Source organism: Aulostomus chinensis, chromosome 9 (assembly GCF_037954235.1).
Source record: "Aulostomus chinensis isolate RoL2024-O1b breed Wild chromosome 9, RoL_Achi_v1.0, whole genome shotgun sequence".
Taxonomy (NCBI): Eukaryota; Metazoa; Chordata; class Actinopteri; order Syngnathiformes; family Aulostomidae; genus Aulostomus; species Aulostomus chinensis.
This window is the reverse complement of record NC_141328.1, coordinates 5,815,389-5,832,527: the sequence shown is the minus strand read 5'-3', so window position 1 is coordinate 5,832,527 and position 17,139 is coordinate 5,815,389. Positions and strand designations below refer to the sequence as shown.

At 41.8% G+C, this 17,139-nt stretch overlaps 1 protein-coding gene across 2 annotated transcripts; it reads right to left on the bottom strand.

The window, feature by feature from the left end:
• On the bottom strand, positions 1-15,528 carry kdm5bb (lysine demethylase 5Bb). 2 transcript variants are annotated; one of them, XM_086213332.1, is made up of 28 exons: positions 15,159-15,528; positions 13,691-13,768; positions 13,132-13,254; positions 12,880-13,050; positions 12,318-12,374; positions 11,373-11,528; positions 11,129-11,222; positions 10,908-11,026; positions 10,152-10,310; positions 9,895-10,014; positions 9,651-9,809; positions 9,291-9,472; positions 9,032-9,194; positions 8,812-8,931; positions 8,076-8,270; positions 7,758-7,939; positions 7,468-7,592; positions 7,143-7,293; positions 6,899-7,013; positions 5,948-6,303; positions 5,082-5,220; positions 4,817-4,996; positions 4,574-4,735; positions 2,700-3,185; positions 2,526-2,610; positions 2,180-2,388; positions 1,829-2,095; positions 1-928 (listed from the first exon to the last, which is right to left on the bottom strand). In XM_086213332.1, the coding sequence occupies exons 1-28, from the start codon at positions 15,309-15,311 to the stop codon at positions 791-793; spliced, it is 4,644 nt and encodes a 1,547-aa protein (XP_086069458.1). In that variant the 5' UTR covers positions 15,312-15,528; the 3' UTR covers positions 1-790. The 2 variants fall into 2 exon arrangements, with proteins under 2 accessions (XP_086069458.1, XP_086069459.1); XM_086213333.1 differs by lacking the exon at positions 12,318-12,374.
• Positions 15,529-17,139: the final 1,611 nt, after the last annotated feature.

The following is a 17,139-nucleotide window of genomic DNA, read 5'->3' as shown; positions in this document are numbered from 1 at the left end:
TAGAACAAAAGGGCTTTATTCCACAATATAAACTTGTAACAGCTTCAGCGAGGCCAAGTCCCTCCTGGAGTATCCTACGCCACATGACACACCGCAGTTGTCTCCTCTCATCTGCTACGTGATGATTCCACAGCGGTCACCTATCCATCTTTGTGGCGTTGTGTACATCACACCATCAACAACACAACTTGGCAGAGATCAAAATCATTTAAGTCAATTCAGACAAAATTATTGCTCAGATAAATAAACCTATTCTACAAAAAACAGGAATAATTATATTAAGATGCATGTTCTAAACACTTGATTTAAAGAAAAAAAATGTAATTTTTGAGTGATGGGGGTGAAAATCTTGACTTCTGTCTCCTTAAATCTGGTTAAACATGCAATGAGGTTCCAGAGGAGACAATATTAACCCTTATTAAACCCTCTTTACTGGGTGCATCCTGTTGTAAGACTCCCTACGTAATGGAATCTCATGCAGCACACGTCACATCCTGTTTGTTTAGTTTTTTTTTTCCATTTAGACAATCACAAACAATCCATAAGAAGAAAGAAATATATATATATAATATATATATATATATAATATATATGTAAAAATACAAAAAAATGACTAAACAACATTGTTCTGGACAACAAGTGAAAGAGAAGATAGCACCGTTGTTACAAAAGGGTAGGACAGGCGCGAGGGTTGCGGTTGGGGTGGGTGGGATGGGGGTCAATACAGGATCAATGACACATCCAGACCGGCGGCTTCATCAACCTCGTAAGCCGCCATTCAGACAAATCTCTACTTCCTCACGTGTCCATCGTTCAGTGTACATCGGACGCAAATGTAGTCCTCCTTCTCTGCCATCTCAGCAGTGACACCGACGCAGATCTGGTGAAACCACTGGTTACAGCTGCCGTCACACTGGACCCAGTCCACCTGCAGGACAGCACACCAGTCGTTTCAGTACAAGACAGGAGAATCTCTGCTTTCAGTTCAACACCAGCAGTCAGGTAGCACGTGGCTGCGACAGAGCTTTTACAATAATAGGTTAAAATAGTCTTGATGATGTTTAGAAAATAAAGCTACATGACTTAAAAAAAAATCAAATAATGATTATTTTGAGTGATATTTTCATTTGCGATGTGGTTTGTGATTTTAGAAGGAACGTCTAATTGTCATTGAAAAACACAACGAAATGTTTCGAGGAGCGATTTAGTGGGTGATCTATGCAACATGTTTTCATAAGCAGCCAAATATGATATGTAGACATCTCTGCAGTTCCACAACATCTAATCTAAAATGGTATTTTAGACTCACAGTTAAGCCCGACAGAAATCATAGCCCCCATCTAAATATCTATAGAGAGGATAAATAATGACACTGGATGTCTTCGGAACATTAAAGAAATATTTCCATCAATTTTTGGTTGGTTTTCTATTTTTCTTGCCTATTCTGAAGCATCAATTTAGAAAACTCTCCAAAAAACATCCTCAAACCCCCCCCCCCCCCAAAAAAAATGTTTTTGATTCTTGTCTCACATTTTTTTCAGAGGAAGGAAAGAACAAGTGACATGCAACTTGCACTTGCAGACGGACATGCAAAGATTTTATGTTGAGCTTAGGTTGACTTGATGCTGTCTAATATTTGAATTTTAGGCCAGAAAAGCCTTTTAAGATAATGACTGTTGTAGATAAAGACCATTTAAGTCACTGCTTTTGAGTAACAATCTAGCACAAGATACTATATTTGTATCTCGCTAATGTTCATTTAAATTGTAAGATTTAATTAAAAAGGCAAGTTCATCTCTGTTACTGTGAGTTGAGACATTTGTCTCACCTCATCACCCTCTGGGAGCTGACATCTCTCTGCTGGACACACAGCCATTTCCTCATCTGAGTCATCAGACTGAGAGAAATCCGAGCGTGGCGAAGACAAGTTGGAGGCTGGTCTGCGCTGAAGGTTCTTTTTATTCATCTTCTGTCTTTTGTGAGAGTGCTTTTTGTCCTTTCCCCTGTGCTCTACATTTAGACTTTCCCTCTCCAGATGACGCTTAGCTTTCTTTTCTGGACCAATCGTGGTTTCCCTCACATCACTGACGCCATCCTGAAAATAGACACACACATTTATAATAGATATGCAGTTTTGAAGAGTGCTCCGAGCTCTTCATTTGGTGACTAAATGTTGTACCTGGTTGAGGGGCAGACGGTTTCCCTGAGAGTTCAACTGCATGAGTTTATCGCAGTCTGCTGGGTCATCCTGCTGTGGGGACATGCATCTGTTTGTGTGCTGGCTCGGGACTCGGTCCAATAAAATGCGATGAAGGGTCTGGACTTCTGGCAGACAGACCTGCAGCAGGAGACCTTCCACCATCAGCTCCTCCAGCTCCTGACTCAAGCCTGTCAGATGAACACATACAACATAAGCATTGAGATTAACTAAGGCTGGTCACATCGACTGATAAAAAATGAAACAATGTAAAGAGAAACACTTCTTCAGCTTGTGTGTCCTGCAGTTCAGAGTAAACAACACTGACCCTGCAGGGGTATGCATCTCTGCTCAGTGTAGAAGACAGTCTGGGCATGGCTTGTCCTATTCCACTCCGGAGTCAAACAAGGAGCCTGTAACAACAACGTCAAAATCCCAAACTTTATATTAACACAAAAGATGAAGTGCTACAAAAAAGTAACTCGAGGAGATGATGAGTGACCTGAGCATTGGTGTGAGTGTCGTTGCTGCTGGATGCCCAGCGGGTTAGAGTGGGTGGAGGTCCAGCTTTGTCTTCCAGTTCCGGGAGGTTACAGGACTGTGTGAGTTGCTGTGCTTGATGCTGCCAGTTAAGTGTCCTCTCAACCAGATAGTTCAGTGCATCACCCTCTGGCAGACGCACCCTTATGCGCTGTAGAGATGCTAGCAGAGAGAGGACTTCGTTTAAGGGGGGCTTTTCTGATCGCTGGCAGCGTGGACACAACCACAGCTGCGTTTCACAGGGGTCTGACGGGTCTCTGACACACACGCTGTGGAACGCGTCTCTGCAGAGTTCACACTGCAGCATGGCTCCCATGGGTGCCTTCTGACAGATGCACACTTTCAGGTCCATGCAGTCTGCTGTGGGAAGGAGCTTTGACTCATTTGCTGCCCTCAAATTAGAGAAAGCCTCCATCTCTCTTACCCGCAGATCCTCCAGAGTTGTCATCTGGTGAATGAAATTAAGGTAGTCATTATCTTAACAGTGACAGCAAAATAAACCTGTCGAATAAAGTTAATCTTGGATTTATCTTAAAAAAAAAGAGAGAGAGAGACAATTCGGCTGATTTAAAGGGGTGACAAATTAAAGGAAAAATCTGGATAAATGAGACGAATAACCAGTACAGTGTCTGTGTTTACTCAGACTACAATAGTCACACAATAACCTGATTAAGATCTCTGAATAAGACACAGAGAAAGGTTTCAGGTCCAACTCCATAAGTAAATGTTGAACATGGTGATGTTAAGCAGCTTTGCTACTTTGTTTTGTAGAATGTAAACAGGAACATGTATTCCATGTTCTAACAAAATCACATGAACACAAACTAAAATCTTGTCAACTTGGCAGCTGTGGGCTTCTGGTGGTTCCACTTGTCCTGTTTAGAGGGAAGAGTCGGTGTGATCAATACAAAGTTTCTCTGATCGCAATCATCCCACACTGTGGCAAAGTCTTGCTGAGTATATTTGTCCAATCATGAGAGCACAGAAAGACCAAACAGGTGGCATCTCAGAAAGATTAAGAGGCTTGTATCTGTATAACATAGTCAATAATAATACATGTCGTTATTCAATATCACCTTTTTCAAACACTATGACATTTGGAATTAGACAAATATACTTGGCAGGTCTTTTTTGCAGCCGATGAAGAAACATTTCTTGGTCTATTGCAGGATGTTCATGCACATATCCAGAAAGCCTGAGGGGTCCCTGCAAGGGTTTGATGCAGAGTAGGAAAATGACATGAACAGTCCATCCATCCATCCATCCATCCATCCATTTTCTTCCTCTTATTCCTGTTAAGGGTCGCGGGGGGCTGGAGCCTATCCCAGCAGCTTTCGGGCGAGAGGTGGGGTTCACCCTGGACAGGTCACCAGTCCATCACAGGGCCAACACATACAGACAGACAACCATTCACACTCACATTCACACGGTCAATTTAGAGTATCAATCAGCCTCGTTCCCTCTTGATGTCTTTGGACTGTGGGAGGAAGCTGGAGTACCAGAGAGAACCCACACAGGAACAGGGAGGGAGCCTTCTTGCTGTAAGGCGACAGTGCTAATCACTGCACCACCGTGCTGCATTATGAATGGATCCATGTGTAAAAATTGTGTTCACACTTCAAGAAAGGGAACTGTGCACTCAATGCCAAAGTACAAGGTGACCTTAACAAGACAATTCATGTTTAATTTGTCACCCATCTGTATGTAAATTACACAGATTTTTTTCTTCAGTTTGAACCCATTTGATCCCTTATTACTGCATCCTGTCTATAAACAGACAAGAGGATTATGATGGTACCATTGCTACACAAAATGTGGTACAACGACTACACTTACTGCAGAGGTAGAATCCTTTGTCTCTGAAAGCACTTTTTCTACATCACTCAGAGTGTTGAGTCGTACTGTTTTCTTCTTGTTACTTTTCGGTGATTCTTTCACTTTCTTGGCCTTCCTCTTGGGTGAGCCTTCATTTCCAACCTCACATCTTGGACACAGGACCTATAATCAACAAAATAACTGTGGTCTGGCACCTGATTTGCTCATGGGTGTAATATTTATGTTCATCACAAGGGATCTTACCTCCAGCAAGGAATGGGCTGAGTCTTTCTGAAGGAAGGTTGTACCTGCGGATTCTTTCCATTCTTGCACTTCGATCATTAAAGACTCCAGCCTGTCTAAAGGCTCCAGGTGGACTTGGATGGCTTGACCTCGTAGCACCATGTCAGATAAGTTGTCTACCATCAGTGTGCAACCACCGGCCTGAAAAATTTATTTTCGATGAGTTTAAAATGTGTCAACATGATAAGTTAGAACCAAAAACAAATCATCTCCTACTGAACACAACCTGAAGCTCCTCAGCTTCCTGAAGCCACTCCTGGGCTTTTCGGATGGTGTCTTTCAGAAGAAGGCAGTTTGGGAGGTAAGAAGGAATGCCGGATGCCTTCTCAGCAGCAGCACTAAGGGTCTCTATGGAGTGTGGAGGTCTGATGGGCAGTAAAACAACAATTACACATTATAGGTAATAAAGCTGGGCACAATCACCTCCAAGATATCTACACCAAGAACTGCCATGACATTTTCCTCAGAGGAAACTTTGAAAATAACCCATAAAAACAAATTTTAGAGGATAACTTAAAGCCTGCGCTGTCTTTGAAAAAAGACTTAAGTCTGTAATATCAAAAATCTTGTGCAAAATACTAGAATTTCAAGTACTGTGAAACTCAAAATTCAAAGCTGCAATCCACTAAGCATGTAAAGGAACATCAATTTTGGAAAATGTAGAAATTTAAGCTTTGAATTGGTTAATTTGATGATGGAGAGAAAAGATGCACAATCCTGACAGCCATGCCATTAAAAGCACTGGAAAAGCAACTTGTGACAGTTAATACTGAACAGCACTGAGTACCAATGGAATGAGGGCAGAACTAAACATGATGCTCACTTTTTGTTGATCTTGTTGAATATTCTAGCAGCAGCATTTTGCACTAGCTGTAATTAAAATGAAGCAAAATCAGGAGCACTGACGTAATATTATAGTATTCAATCAGTGCAAAGACTTGGAAGAAAGTTAAAGCTAGTAAAATAAATTCACATTTCAGCTACAATTAACAGAGCATGACAACCTATCATTAACGTGTCCTCTTTGATGCCCCCCCCCCATTCCCGAGGTTTAGATGCTAACATCATGATGGATCAGTCAGCTGCCTTCACCTGGCTTTCAGAAGGCTGCTTGCTTTGTCTTCCCAGTGCTCTGACACAGTGAGAAGCTCCTGAAGACGTGCCATGGCTTTCTCCACGGATGTGTGAGGTGCCAGCCCGACTCCCTGGTCAATTAGCCTCCTCATGGTTTCCAATGTCAACGTGGCAGGCTGGGTGCTGGCCTGCTGCACCCCCTCCAGCCAGCGCGCCTGTTCCAGCCTGACTCTCAGGCGAGGCAGCTCAGGCAGCTCCACATCAAAGTCAAAGCTGACGTCTAGCAGGCTCTGGATCTCGGCGACGCCGGGGACTTCATCAGCCAAGATCTTCTTGCTGTGCTGCTGGAAGTCTTCGATGCGATTCAGGAGGTCCTGCAGACGGACATTAAATCATATGTACCATTTTATTAGGGACTGACCACTCGCATTCTGAATGCAGCACTTACGATCGAAATAAACTTTACTGTGGAAACATAAAAGGATGCGTTTGATCCATATTTCTCCACCATTGGGTGTCACCCATGGGTGGACCATAAGCGCCCTCTAGTGGGCTGCAAAATATTTAACGTCAATTTCCCTTGTGAAAAGGGAGATTCATCTTTTTGTGATGTAGAATATTTATTGTAAGTATCTGCAAAGTATGTATTCAAACCATGTTAAGTTGATAAAAAAAATCAATAAAATAATAAACTGTTAGTTCTGTAAAATACATCCTCAAACAATATCATCAATTCGAGATGCTCAATTTGGCAAACTAAGCAGTTGGGCTGTGCTGCTGCAAATGGTGGGAAAGCTCTTCAAGCACACACTCATTAAATGTTTAAGAACCTGTTTTTTTCTTGATTGTATTTACTTAGTTCCAGGGTACCTTTTTCTGGAAATGGACTTCAGCCTGTTAAAAAGTCTGAATAGGTAGGCCTTTGAGTAGAAAGGTTGAGAACCCTTGCATTAGTCCAACTGAGCCTACCTTCAACAAGGGGGCTTGAGGGAGACTGCAGGAGAGGTTGTACAGCTGCCTCACAAATGAACTCAGCTCCTCCACAGTCAGCTGACTCCGTGATTTCCCGCTACCGCACCGATACCTTGAGGACAGTGTCCAATGAATGAAAAACCTCACCAAAGTATTAATATCAAAACCTGACAAGAAGAATCATGAGGACGACAAATTCATCAACATGATCATTCTGATGTAGTAGAGAGTGTTACGCTACCTGGTCTGCCTCTTGCCGTTCAAAAGCTGCTGTGCAACTGAGGCGCACTTCTCTGCATCTTGTGTGACCATACGAAGCCGGCGCAGCAGGTCGTTGTCAGGGAACAGCCTGGACTCTGATTCAGCAAGGAGGGAGCGAAAGACTGGCAGGCCTGAGGAGAGCACACCTTATTAATCCCAGTCTGGCACATAAAGTAACATCCACATTTTCAAAAATGTAACACATCACTGAAAAAATAGCAATGGCTTCAGGCAACTACTCGTTTTTCATTACTTTTGTGGTTGTAAGTTTTTGTTGTTTTTTTTTTTACTTGAAGTCGACTTACCTCTCTTCTTTTCCAGTTTAGCCTCCAGTGTCTCCGTCACATGAGAGGCCCATTCATCATACTGCTCTGCTCGATGCTTCACAGCATTCATCATGGGGAGCAGGTCGTCCAGTGTGTATCTGTAACTGCAAGAGGAAATAGAACATTGAATTTACTCTGAATCATACACAAATATATTTCAGGAGGAGTTTTCAGTGACGAGATATATATATTTTCAGATGTACTGATTACACGTGTATGTCTCAGAGAAAACCTACAGTCTGATCTAATAAAGCTCCCACAGGTCTTACTTCAGTGTGTAGTTGGTGACCGGACAGGAGCAGAGGTCGTTGATGTGGTGCAGGCAGACCAGCACTCCGGGGCTACAGGGACAGGTGATGGCAGACAGGTAACAGGTGGTTCTGCACTTAGCGCACTGCCGCTCGTCATCCTGGAGGTGATCATATTTTGCCTCCTGAGAATGCAACATCCCCTGAAGGTGTGAGAAAACAAAGGTGATGAAAGCAAGTTGTATGTGTCACTGCTGAGCCAGTCTGCTTGAATGAATGTTAGACCTGTTAACATGCGTGTTTAACATGCTGTTCAGAGACAAACGGTGGTTATTCTACCATTTTCTTCACTTTCTCTCTCTGTTCCTTCTCCTCTCGGATCATGATGACCATGTCCTTGTGGACGGCTGACGCCAGGACAACATCGAGTGTTTCTGCTTTTGAGGCAATGTTGCACACCATCTCATCATGGGAGAACACATTGTACCGGTGCAGCGTGCGATAGTGATCCACACACCGCCTGCCGAGAGGCATCTAGGATTACAGAAACAAACGGAATAGATTGACAAAACAGTTCATGTATAGTATTGCACTTGTACTTGTATGAACATTGTATATGTATCACCATCATATTAATATTGATATTTTAATGATTGTATTATGCTTGAGTCTATTCTTATGTATGTATTGTCTTTATTGTTCGTTGCTGTGTATCCAAGTCAATCCCTGTCTCTCTTTGTCTACCTATCTCCTTCAGTCCCTCTCCATCTGGATTTGTCCTTCAGTTTTGTCCCTCTCTCCCTCTGCTTTCTTGCACTCTTTCACCCCAACAGGTCAAAACAGGAGGGCGGCTGCACTGAACCTGGGTCTGTTTAATGCCTCTGATACATGTAAGGAAGTTTTTTGTTGTCGTTGTAGCAGAAATGCTTGCTCAGGGGTAACTGTTGGGTCTCTATGAACTAAATTAATTTGAACAATGTGGTTCTAGACCTACTCTGTTTGTAAAAATAGTCATGTGCAGTCCTTTGGTGTGATTTGGTGCTATAAAAACAAAAATCGATTTAACCTGACATACCCAATCAACAGTACAGAAGTTGACTGCCTCGGCGAAGTTGAAGCCTTGATTGAAGCCACTGTGGTAGGCTCGAGGAAATGTGACAACAAACTCACCAGCACACTGGTTGGTACGGTAAATCTGAAGGAGAAACGGGAGATAGATGGTGAACCAGGTGCCAAGTTCAGCTGTGTTGCTGTAAACAAGAGACAGAAAACAACAACAACATATAGACACATACTGGGACTCCGTGGGCCATCAGGGTGTTGGGGTTCATGATGGTGACCAACTGGTGCAGCAGGTCAGGTTGAGACTCAAACAGCTCCGGGGCCAGTTTCTTCATCACCTCCTCCAGCTGTTCGGCAGCGAAACCAGGAGCTCCGTACCAGGTTTTGGGTTCCCCCCTTGTAGTGAACAAAATAAACACAAGTTTTTGGTTCACAGGGTACCAACCCAAATCAACAATCACGAGCCACCATGGAGATCTTTTTCTCGCGTACCAGTGGAGGTAGTTGATGGAGTAGCTCCAATGATCCTCAATGTGCCAGCAGAAGGAGGAGAAGCACATGCCAACATAAAGCCAAGGCAGTGTCATCCCACAGATGTCAGCCGTCACGTGGGTCAGAACAGAGGGGTTCATCATCGCCAGGTTGTTGAGGTTCCAGCCACACTTGAGGTATTTCTGCAATACAGACGGCAAATTCAGATCTATAAATTTGGAATTACTGAGTGACACAACACAGTAACTATTAAGGTGCTTTCAAATACAGTCTGAATCATCATCACTACTTTCTGATTCCACGAACATATTTCTACAGTTTTGGATGTAATTTTGTTGCAGTATGCTTTAGTCTAGTTACCTCATCAGCTGGGGAAACCTTGAATTTTCCATTTGGAATGGGGAATCCACTCCCAAATTCCTTTGAAGCAATATCTGCTCCATACTCCACTGTAACATCCTCTTCAACAGCCCCCACCAAGCGCCAGAACTCTTTCTCCACCAGCTCTGTCGGTACCATCTATAAAAGAGGACAAAGATGTTCAAGTGTAAGGAACTCATAGCAAAAGTGATTAATACTTCTTTTTGTAATCTGTTCTCCTTACATGAACTGGCATGTTGAAGTAATCTGATTTAAAAGCATCTGCCATTTGCCCAAATGCACGCAGGGAATAGTCTCTGAAGGCCTGCTCGAACCCGAATGCCTCATGAGGTTTGCTGCACTCCTACAAGTCACACAAATCATTGATGATCACAAGAGTTAAATATTATTTAAAGCGTGCAGAGAATTTATTGATGGTCTGTTATGAGGAGAAAGAATAATAATTTTTAATGCGAGTTAATTGGATTTGCTTAATTTTACCTGAGCCAGACACTTTGGGCATCTCCAGTCTCCTCTGGGGACGTCGTGGAGAGGAGGGACGAGGCAGAAGGTGTGGTAGCTGTCGTCACAGCCGTCACACAGCAACAGACGGTCTTCATCCCCCCCACTGCCACACACCAGACATACAACCAGATCCACCTGAGGAACACAGCACCCGTTAAGCAGTTTCAAAGGACTGACAGAAGGAACTTTGAGATCAAAAGAAAAGGAACAACTAGCTGTAAACTTGTCTTTTGAGAGAACCTCGTCCAACCAAACCTATTTCTAAATATATTGCTACAGTTTCAGACTGCAAGTTAAATACTCTCAAATGTGGTCTGATGCAAATTTCCTTTTTGATCTTCTTGGTCCTTGCATTTGGGTCTAGGTTATCTACCAATTGCATGATAATTTCATTAGGTTTTATAATGAAACTTTTCTTATCATAACAAATTTTTAGATTGCTATTTAATTTTTCCTTTCATTATTTTGTCTTTTTTTATTAAATGTTTATGCAATAATGGTAAAATTTGTTTGTGATGTTGTGCACACTTATTAAAGAAAATGAATCCCATCAATGGAACACAATGAAGATCTAAGCAACAATAAACTTTAACAAATTAACATAGAAAAACAACCCTACTGTTAATTGGCTAGGACTAACATGTATCTCTGATCATTAAACTCACTCACCTATTAATTTTTCAACTTATTTGATTTGATACAAAAGAGCAGATAAGAGACGTTTCTACTTACTGGACTCGGAGGAACTGGAGGGAGGAGTTTCTTGTACCGTTGCTTGAACTTGTCCGCTTCAATTACTGGTTCCTTCAATTCAACTGGCTCCTGTTTCACTGGAATGGGAATCTCTTTTTCTGGGTGACAGTAGGAAATATTACTAACATCATCGAGCAAAGCTTTTCTCTTAATATGAACTTCTGCAGTAAACACTGTAATTGCTGTTATTGCAGCTTTACCTGGTTCAGCCTTGGCAACAAAAGAGCCCATCCGTCTCCTCAGGTTTGGTTTGTTCTCGCCTGGCTCAACTGGCTCAGTCTTCACACAGATGGACTACAAACAAGGTGAGATGAGAAGCTGTAGGCAACTTGGAACTACTAATACTGATTGATGGTTTTGGCAAAAATGTGAGGGGCTATGAATGTCTTGAATAATAACATCTGCACTGCTGGTTTCAGGACAATTTAAATCAAAAACACCCACCTCGCACTTCATGCGTTTGGCTCTGCGAGCACTGGGACAAGCATCAAGCATCTGGACAGGCTGCCTCTGAGCCTGCTCCTGCAGTTTAAGCTCCTTGACATCAAGGTTCTCCATGCCTCCTGCATACTTCATCGGCTGGGTTTGCTTCTGAACAAACTGAGGGAAACAGTGCGCAGGTAAAAAATACATCCCACCGGTTATTTAGAAGCATTTGTGTGCCTAACTGGGAATATCTGTATGTGCAAGCAGCTTTTTTAACATGAATATGCAGCAGAAAAACATGCAGAGTGTGTGTGATCTATTTATGTAATTACAACATTGGTATACCACTGGGAATAAAAGAAAGGTTTCTCATATGTGACGAGGAACTCTTGACTGCTGCCAAAGATTGCTCACAAAGTGTAGGACCATTTATCAACATAGCTTCTGCTTCAAGAGTCAGATGACATAAAAGGTCAAAACAGAGGCTGTGGTTAGTGGTCACCACGAACAGCATCTACACAAACTAAGACCACGCCAAACCAGAAGAACACAGGTTGAAGCCGGGGCAGCGGTGTAAAGAAAACGGAAGTCTTTAAGCGTGCAATTTAAGCACTAGAAGTGGCATTAAAGAAGCACAGAAGAGAATACAGACATAGAAAATATATTCAAAGGTTTGAACTGATAACCTTTTCATCCGATCCCTGCCTGTCACAGGAAAACTATTGTATTTTTAAATCTATCCTACATCAAATGATTAAATCTCAACTGACTGGGTGAAGATCATCTGTTTAAAGTGATGTATCCAGGAGAAGGTAATGTCATTGGAATGTTAAAACAAAAGTCACATTGTTGTTTCTTCAGAAAATACAACAATAAGGTAAAAAGCCAAAGAGCCGTCAACAGACCACATGCATTTTGTTAATTGTGAGGCCTGGTGGCATCATAACCATGACACAAACATACCTTTTCAAGTTCAGCATCAGCTTCCAAACGCACCAGTTTGGAAGCTGCCTCTGGTGCCTGAGGCAAGAGAGAGCCTTTGGTAATTAAACAATTTAGAGTGACCTGTTCAGGTCACACAGTACCAGTCCAATGACCTTGGATAAGCAACAGGTTACATGATATTAGAGTGCAAATGCTAATACATTACTGGTACAAGACAACGGCAGACTATAAACACATCAGCCAGACAACAGAGTTAAGATCATGTCAGAAACAATAAAGCTTGGCCTCAACATAAAATGTCAAAATAACATAGACATCAGATGTCCAGAACAAAAAACATGCACAACCTAATAATGCATTTGTTGATATTTATCTCAAAGTTCAAAAATATGAGTAGCGGATTCTTGTTCAAAGACACAAAGGTTTAAGAGTAACAATATGAACTCTTTGATGCAACATTAAACAACTGGTTGTAATGGGCTATGTGCAGATGCATTATTAGGTCTTTGTTACTGAGGAGCTCTGTGACTGTTTTATCAGGAACAAATATGCTGTTGTATTGGTATCATATTCAACTCACCAGTACATTTGTTCCATTCTGAAAAAGACTGTAGGGATAGAGGATTTTCTCATAATGCCCACGCAGGTGTGAGCCAACAGCTTTTCCAGGGGCAAAGCCCATTTGCAGTGCAATCTTGGTCCATCGTCTGTCCCGGCAGACGATGTCAAATCCACCCTCATCTGCTACCAGCTGAAATGATAGAACGTACTATTGGTGTGGGATTTTAAAATGGATATGAAAACAATGTTAAGGGTGATCTGAATCCTTAACCTTATGTAATTTATATAAATCCAAAATCTTCCTTTCCACATGGGGTATCTTCAGGGCACAACCCTGTAAATCCCAGAATTTGGCAATCTGGTCCAAGAAGTTGAGCTTGACTCTGGTCTGTGCCTGAGGAAAAGATGCAGCGATATGAGTCAGCTACAAATTAATTATATTGAAGCACAGCACATCAGCTGAGACAAGGACTCCAAAAACATTCAAAAAAAGCAAAAAAAGCTAGAAAAAAAACCACACCCAGAAATGAAACAAAAAAAAAACAAACAAAAAACAACCAACCAAAAAAAACAAAAACTACATGGATAGATATTCTTTAAAGAAGGATACAGGTGTGCTATTTGCTTTATTTTGGTTTTGGTAGCAAGCAAGTCTTATAATGTCTAATATATGTTTGTGGTTTATTTTATGTTTACAAGTCATTAACCTTATACTTTTATTCCAATAATTGTTATTTACACAGCGTGTGTACACCTAGTAATTACACTCTGAAGATGAAAAATTAAAAAATACAGCTGTAGCAGTCAAATACTAAACAGTGCAAACTCACCTCCAGCTCATTAAGCCTCTGGATCCGAGGAACAAAGTGAAGTCTGTCAACATCACAGGCAAATGGAGGCTGCCAACCCTAAACAGCAACAAAAATACACACGAAGGTCATCATAGGGTGTAGACTGGGGAGTTATGCAAGAGACACTTTTATAATTGTTCATCCATGAATTGATAAGTCGCATTACTATTTGTTTGATTTCTGCAAGAGAGCCCCCCCTTTGTTTTCTTAACATGGGCCTAAATTTGGGAGATTTTTAGATTCTTTGTCTTTCGTGAGTTAACAAAACTAGACTGTGTAGCAATAAAATCTACATCGCTGTTGATTTCTAGAAACAAAACTGAAGTTCCATGGAAGAGTAAAGGCCTACTGATGTGAATAACAAACATCTTTTTCAGTTTTAAAACTCTCAACAACAATGGAGGTGTGTGTCAATATTAAACACGAGTGATCCTATCCAAAGACAATACCTAGTCACACAGACACAAGTTCTTGTTAGAAGTCAGTGGACAACATCCCCCACTGGCACACAAAATGGCCAGATGGAAGACTCACCACCACCAGCTTACCACAAAGCCAACATGGAGGACAACACCCTACAACACAGGCTCATGCATGAACACTGGCTCATCCACAAGAACCTGCACTTATAATAACATGCAACACAACTGCAATACAGAGTAATATGGCGGGTTGGACAACTTCCCAACTCACAACTGCTTTTAAAAAAACAATACTGGTGATTGTGGTTGAATAACTTGATGGATTCCTTGTCCCACCATGGGACATTCTTGGTAATTTATCAAAAAAGAGGAGGTTAATGAATCCTCTCCAAAATAGTACATACACACTGCTGAAAGTGTTTTCTTTAATTCTTATAAGAAGCTAACAATTGAAAGACAAGAGATGGATCACACACTCACTCCATCATGATGCTCTTCAACTAACAATATTTTATTTACGATTAACTGCAGGTTTGTTGGGTTATTTAGGCCCAAAATGGGAGAATGGGTGTCAACATCCATGTTTACTCTGTGAATATTTTCTTATCGACATCTTGTGCAGTAGCAGAATGGCTTCCGCATAGCCACCTATGTCAATGCCGTGTGTTAAATTATGACAGGTTGGTTGAAGAGCTGTTAGCTAGCGTTAGCCTGCTAGCTTAGAGGCTCAATGACCGGACCACCGAGGCTTTGTTGACACACGGTGAACGACAAGAAGAATCCACTCGGACACAACTATGTCACTTGTAACTAGTCAAAACTCGACCAAAATAGCTCGGCAACGAAGTGAATTGCCACAGACGAGAGGCAGCTAGCTGTGGCAGCACAAAGAATGAATATAGCCCTACATCCGCCATGTTGAACAGTCCCTTTAAATCCCTCAGCGCTGGGTCCATCTACACTCTTCACGAATTCAGCAGCATCCGTCTTGGAGCAACGTTTTAACCGTCTTTGGGTACACTCACCACAGGCGGACGGACTTTGCAAATGCCAGTTTTCTCGGCGATGGGACGGATCTTGTTGATGAAGGCATAGGGATCTGCAAATTCTTCCCAGCTGGGCTCGAAGACCGGGCACTCCGGAGGAGGCTTGAACTCGTCCGGCCGCGGCAGGCTCATCTTTGCGGACCGACCCGGTAGCTCGGACAGGACAGGTCACAACTAAGAAAAAGGTTCTCCTGAAGTATTTTTAATCCGGTTCTTCTCCGTCAGACTCGGTGGCAGACAGTCGACATCAACACGAGAGGAGGCAGCTTACACACACATACACACACACGCATACATACACACGCTCACACACACACATCCACGCACAGAGAAGAGAATGTTCCAAGGCAGTGAGCACGTCCGCTTAAAAAACTAGACACCAAACAGTTCTCACTATGCCAGAATGGTTTGACAGTCCTCACTTTGTTTGCAGTTAACTCGACCTTAAGTTATTGGAACTGAATAAGCTTCAGGTTTTAACAGTGTTGCGTTTTCTTCTACACTCTTAACGTTTAATTTTTTTCTTTTAGTCTCTTCAATGATTACAACTTTTACATAGTCAAGACACACTTAGTCTTACTCACTGTTTAATTTATGTCTGATGGAGCTTCTCTTGTATCCACTACGAGGAAATGTATAATTATTATGGCCAAAAAAAAAAAAATCTTATATGTAATGTTTTACACCCTTTTTTTTTCTTTGCCAGAAAATTCTTGGCTGGAATCCTGTTGACTTTCAAGGAATGACACAGAGCCACTTGCTTTCATCAGGAGCCAAATGCCATTCAAAGTATCCAACTTTATAGTTGATCCCTCTTGAACATAGGGAAACGCACTAAATTATTCGGCCAGACTTAGTTTATAATTATCCAACGCTTGTAGTCATTGTTAGGCTACTTTATCATCAGGTGACAAAACTAACGTGTGAAAACGCAGACAACTAATAAACTTCCACCTTTTTTTTCCCATCGTGAGTGAATATTTTAACAAGATTTCTTCTTTGTGGACTGTCTCATGTTTACGCTTGCGCGGATGAATATGTTCAGGTGACACTTTTACGGCCACCGGGACTCATTGTTTAAATAGCGCGTGTGGCCAGTTTGATTGGATGATTCTCATTAATGTTTTATAACGCCTGAGACAAGCAGAGTGACTTATTACCTCCTCATATTCAGGGATGTAATTCAGAGTAAATAAACTCAATTTGTGTCTCCCACTCATCCTCTTATAGAAGTGAATTAATTAAGCAGAAATAATTAATTGGGCCATTAGATTGAGTGTTATACTTCAATTGATAACTTGTACTTTTTTTTTTTTTAAACTTTTACATAACAGTTTCAATGAAGGGACTGAACTTACTTTGTCATGACATTTGACTCAGTCTGGCACTTAACCAAGTAATACTCCTTCAGTGACGTCACCCTGTGGGCATCATGGCTCAGAGGTAGAGTGGCCGTCTAGCAACTTAAGGGTCACAGGTTCAATCCTCACTTCACCCTTGAGCAAGATACTGAGCCCCTAATTGCTCCTGATGGCCCTATGACGAACTGGTGACCCATCCAGGGTGAATCCGCCTCTTGCCTGATGTCTGCTGGGATAGGCTCCACCCCCCCAATGCTTAAGCGATATAGAAAATGGATGAAATCAACCTTAAGCAAATTTCTTTTGTATTCCAAAAGTGAATGAAATCCAACAAAGTACAAGTTTTTGTTGTTTGCCAAGTGTTACTTCAGAGGCAATAGCAGTGTTTTTGTTTGGTGCAATGTTGCAATTTTGCCCCAGGTGCATTATATTGCTAAGTTCTTTTGCTTCAGTCACTCTTTCACGTAATAAATACTTTCTCTGAAATAGTGATGTTCGGCAGTTTGTCCACTTTTTATTAGACTCAATTACGCATTTGATTTGAATCACATCTGACAAATTTAAATGATGCGAATCCAGTATATCATAACGAGTTATCA

Excerpts from the sequence above, each read along its gene's own strand:
- kdm5bb (XM_086213332.1), bottom strand. The coding sequence starts at position 15,311 with ATGAGCCTGCCGCGGCCGGACGAGTTCAAGCCTCCTCCGGAGTGCCCG. Across the intron at positions 13,255-13,690 it reads AGAGGCTTAATGAGCTGGAG|GCACAGACCAGAGTCAAGCT; the intron begins GTGAGTTTGCAC and ends TCTTTTCCTCAG. Across the intron at positions 8,932-9,031 it reads TGATGGCCCACGGAGTCCCA|ATTTACCGTACCAACCAGTG; the intron begins GTATGTGTCTAT and ends TTTCTCCTTCAG.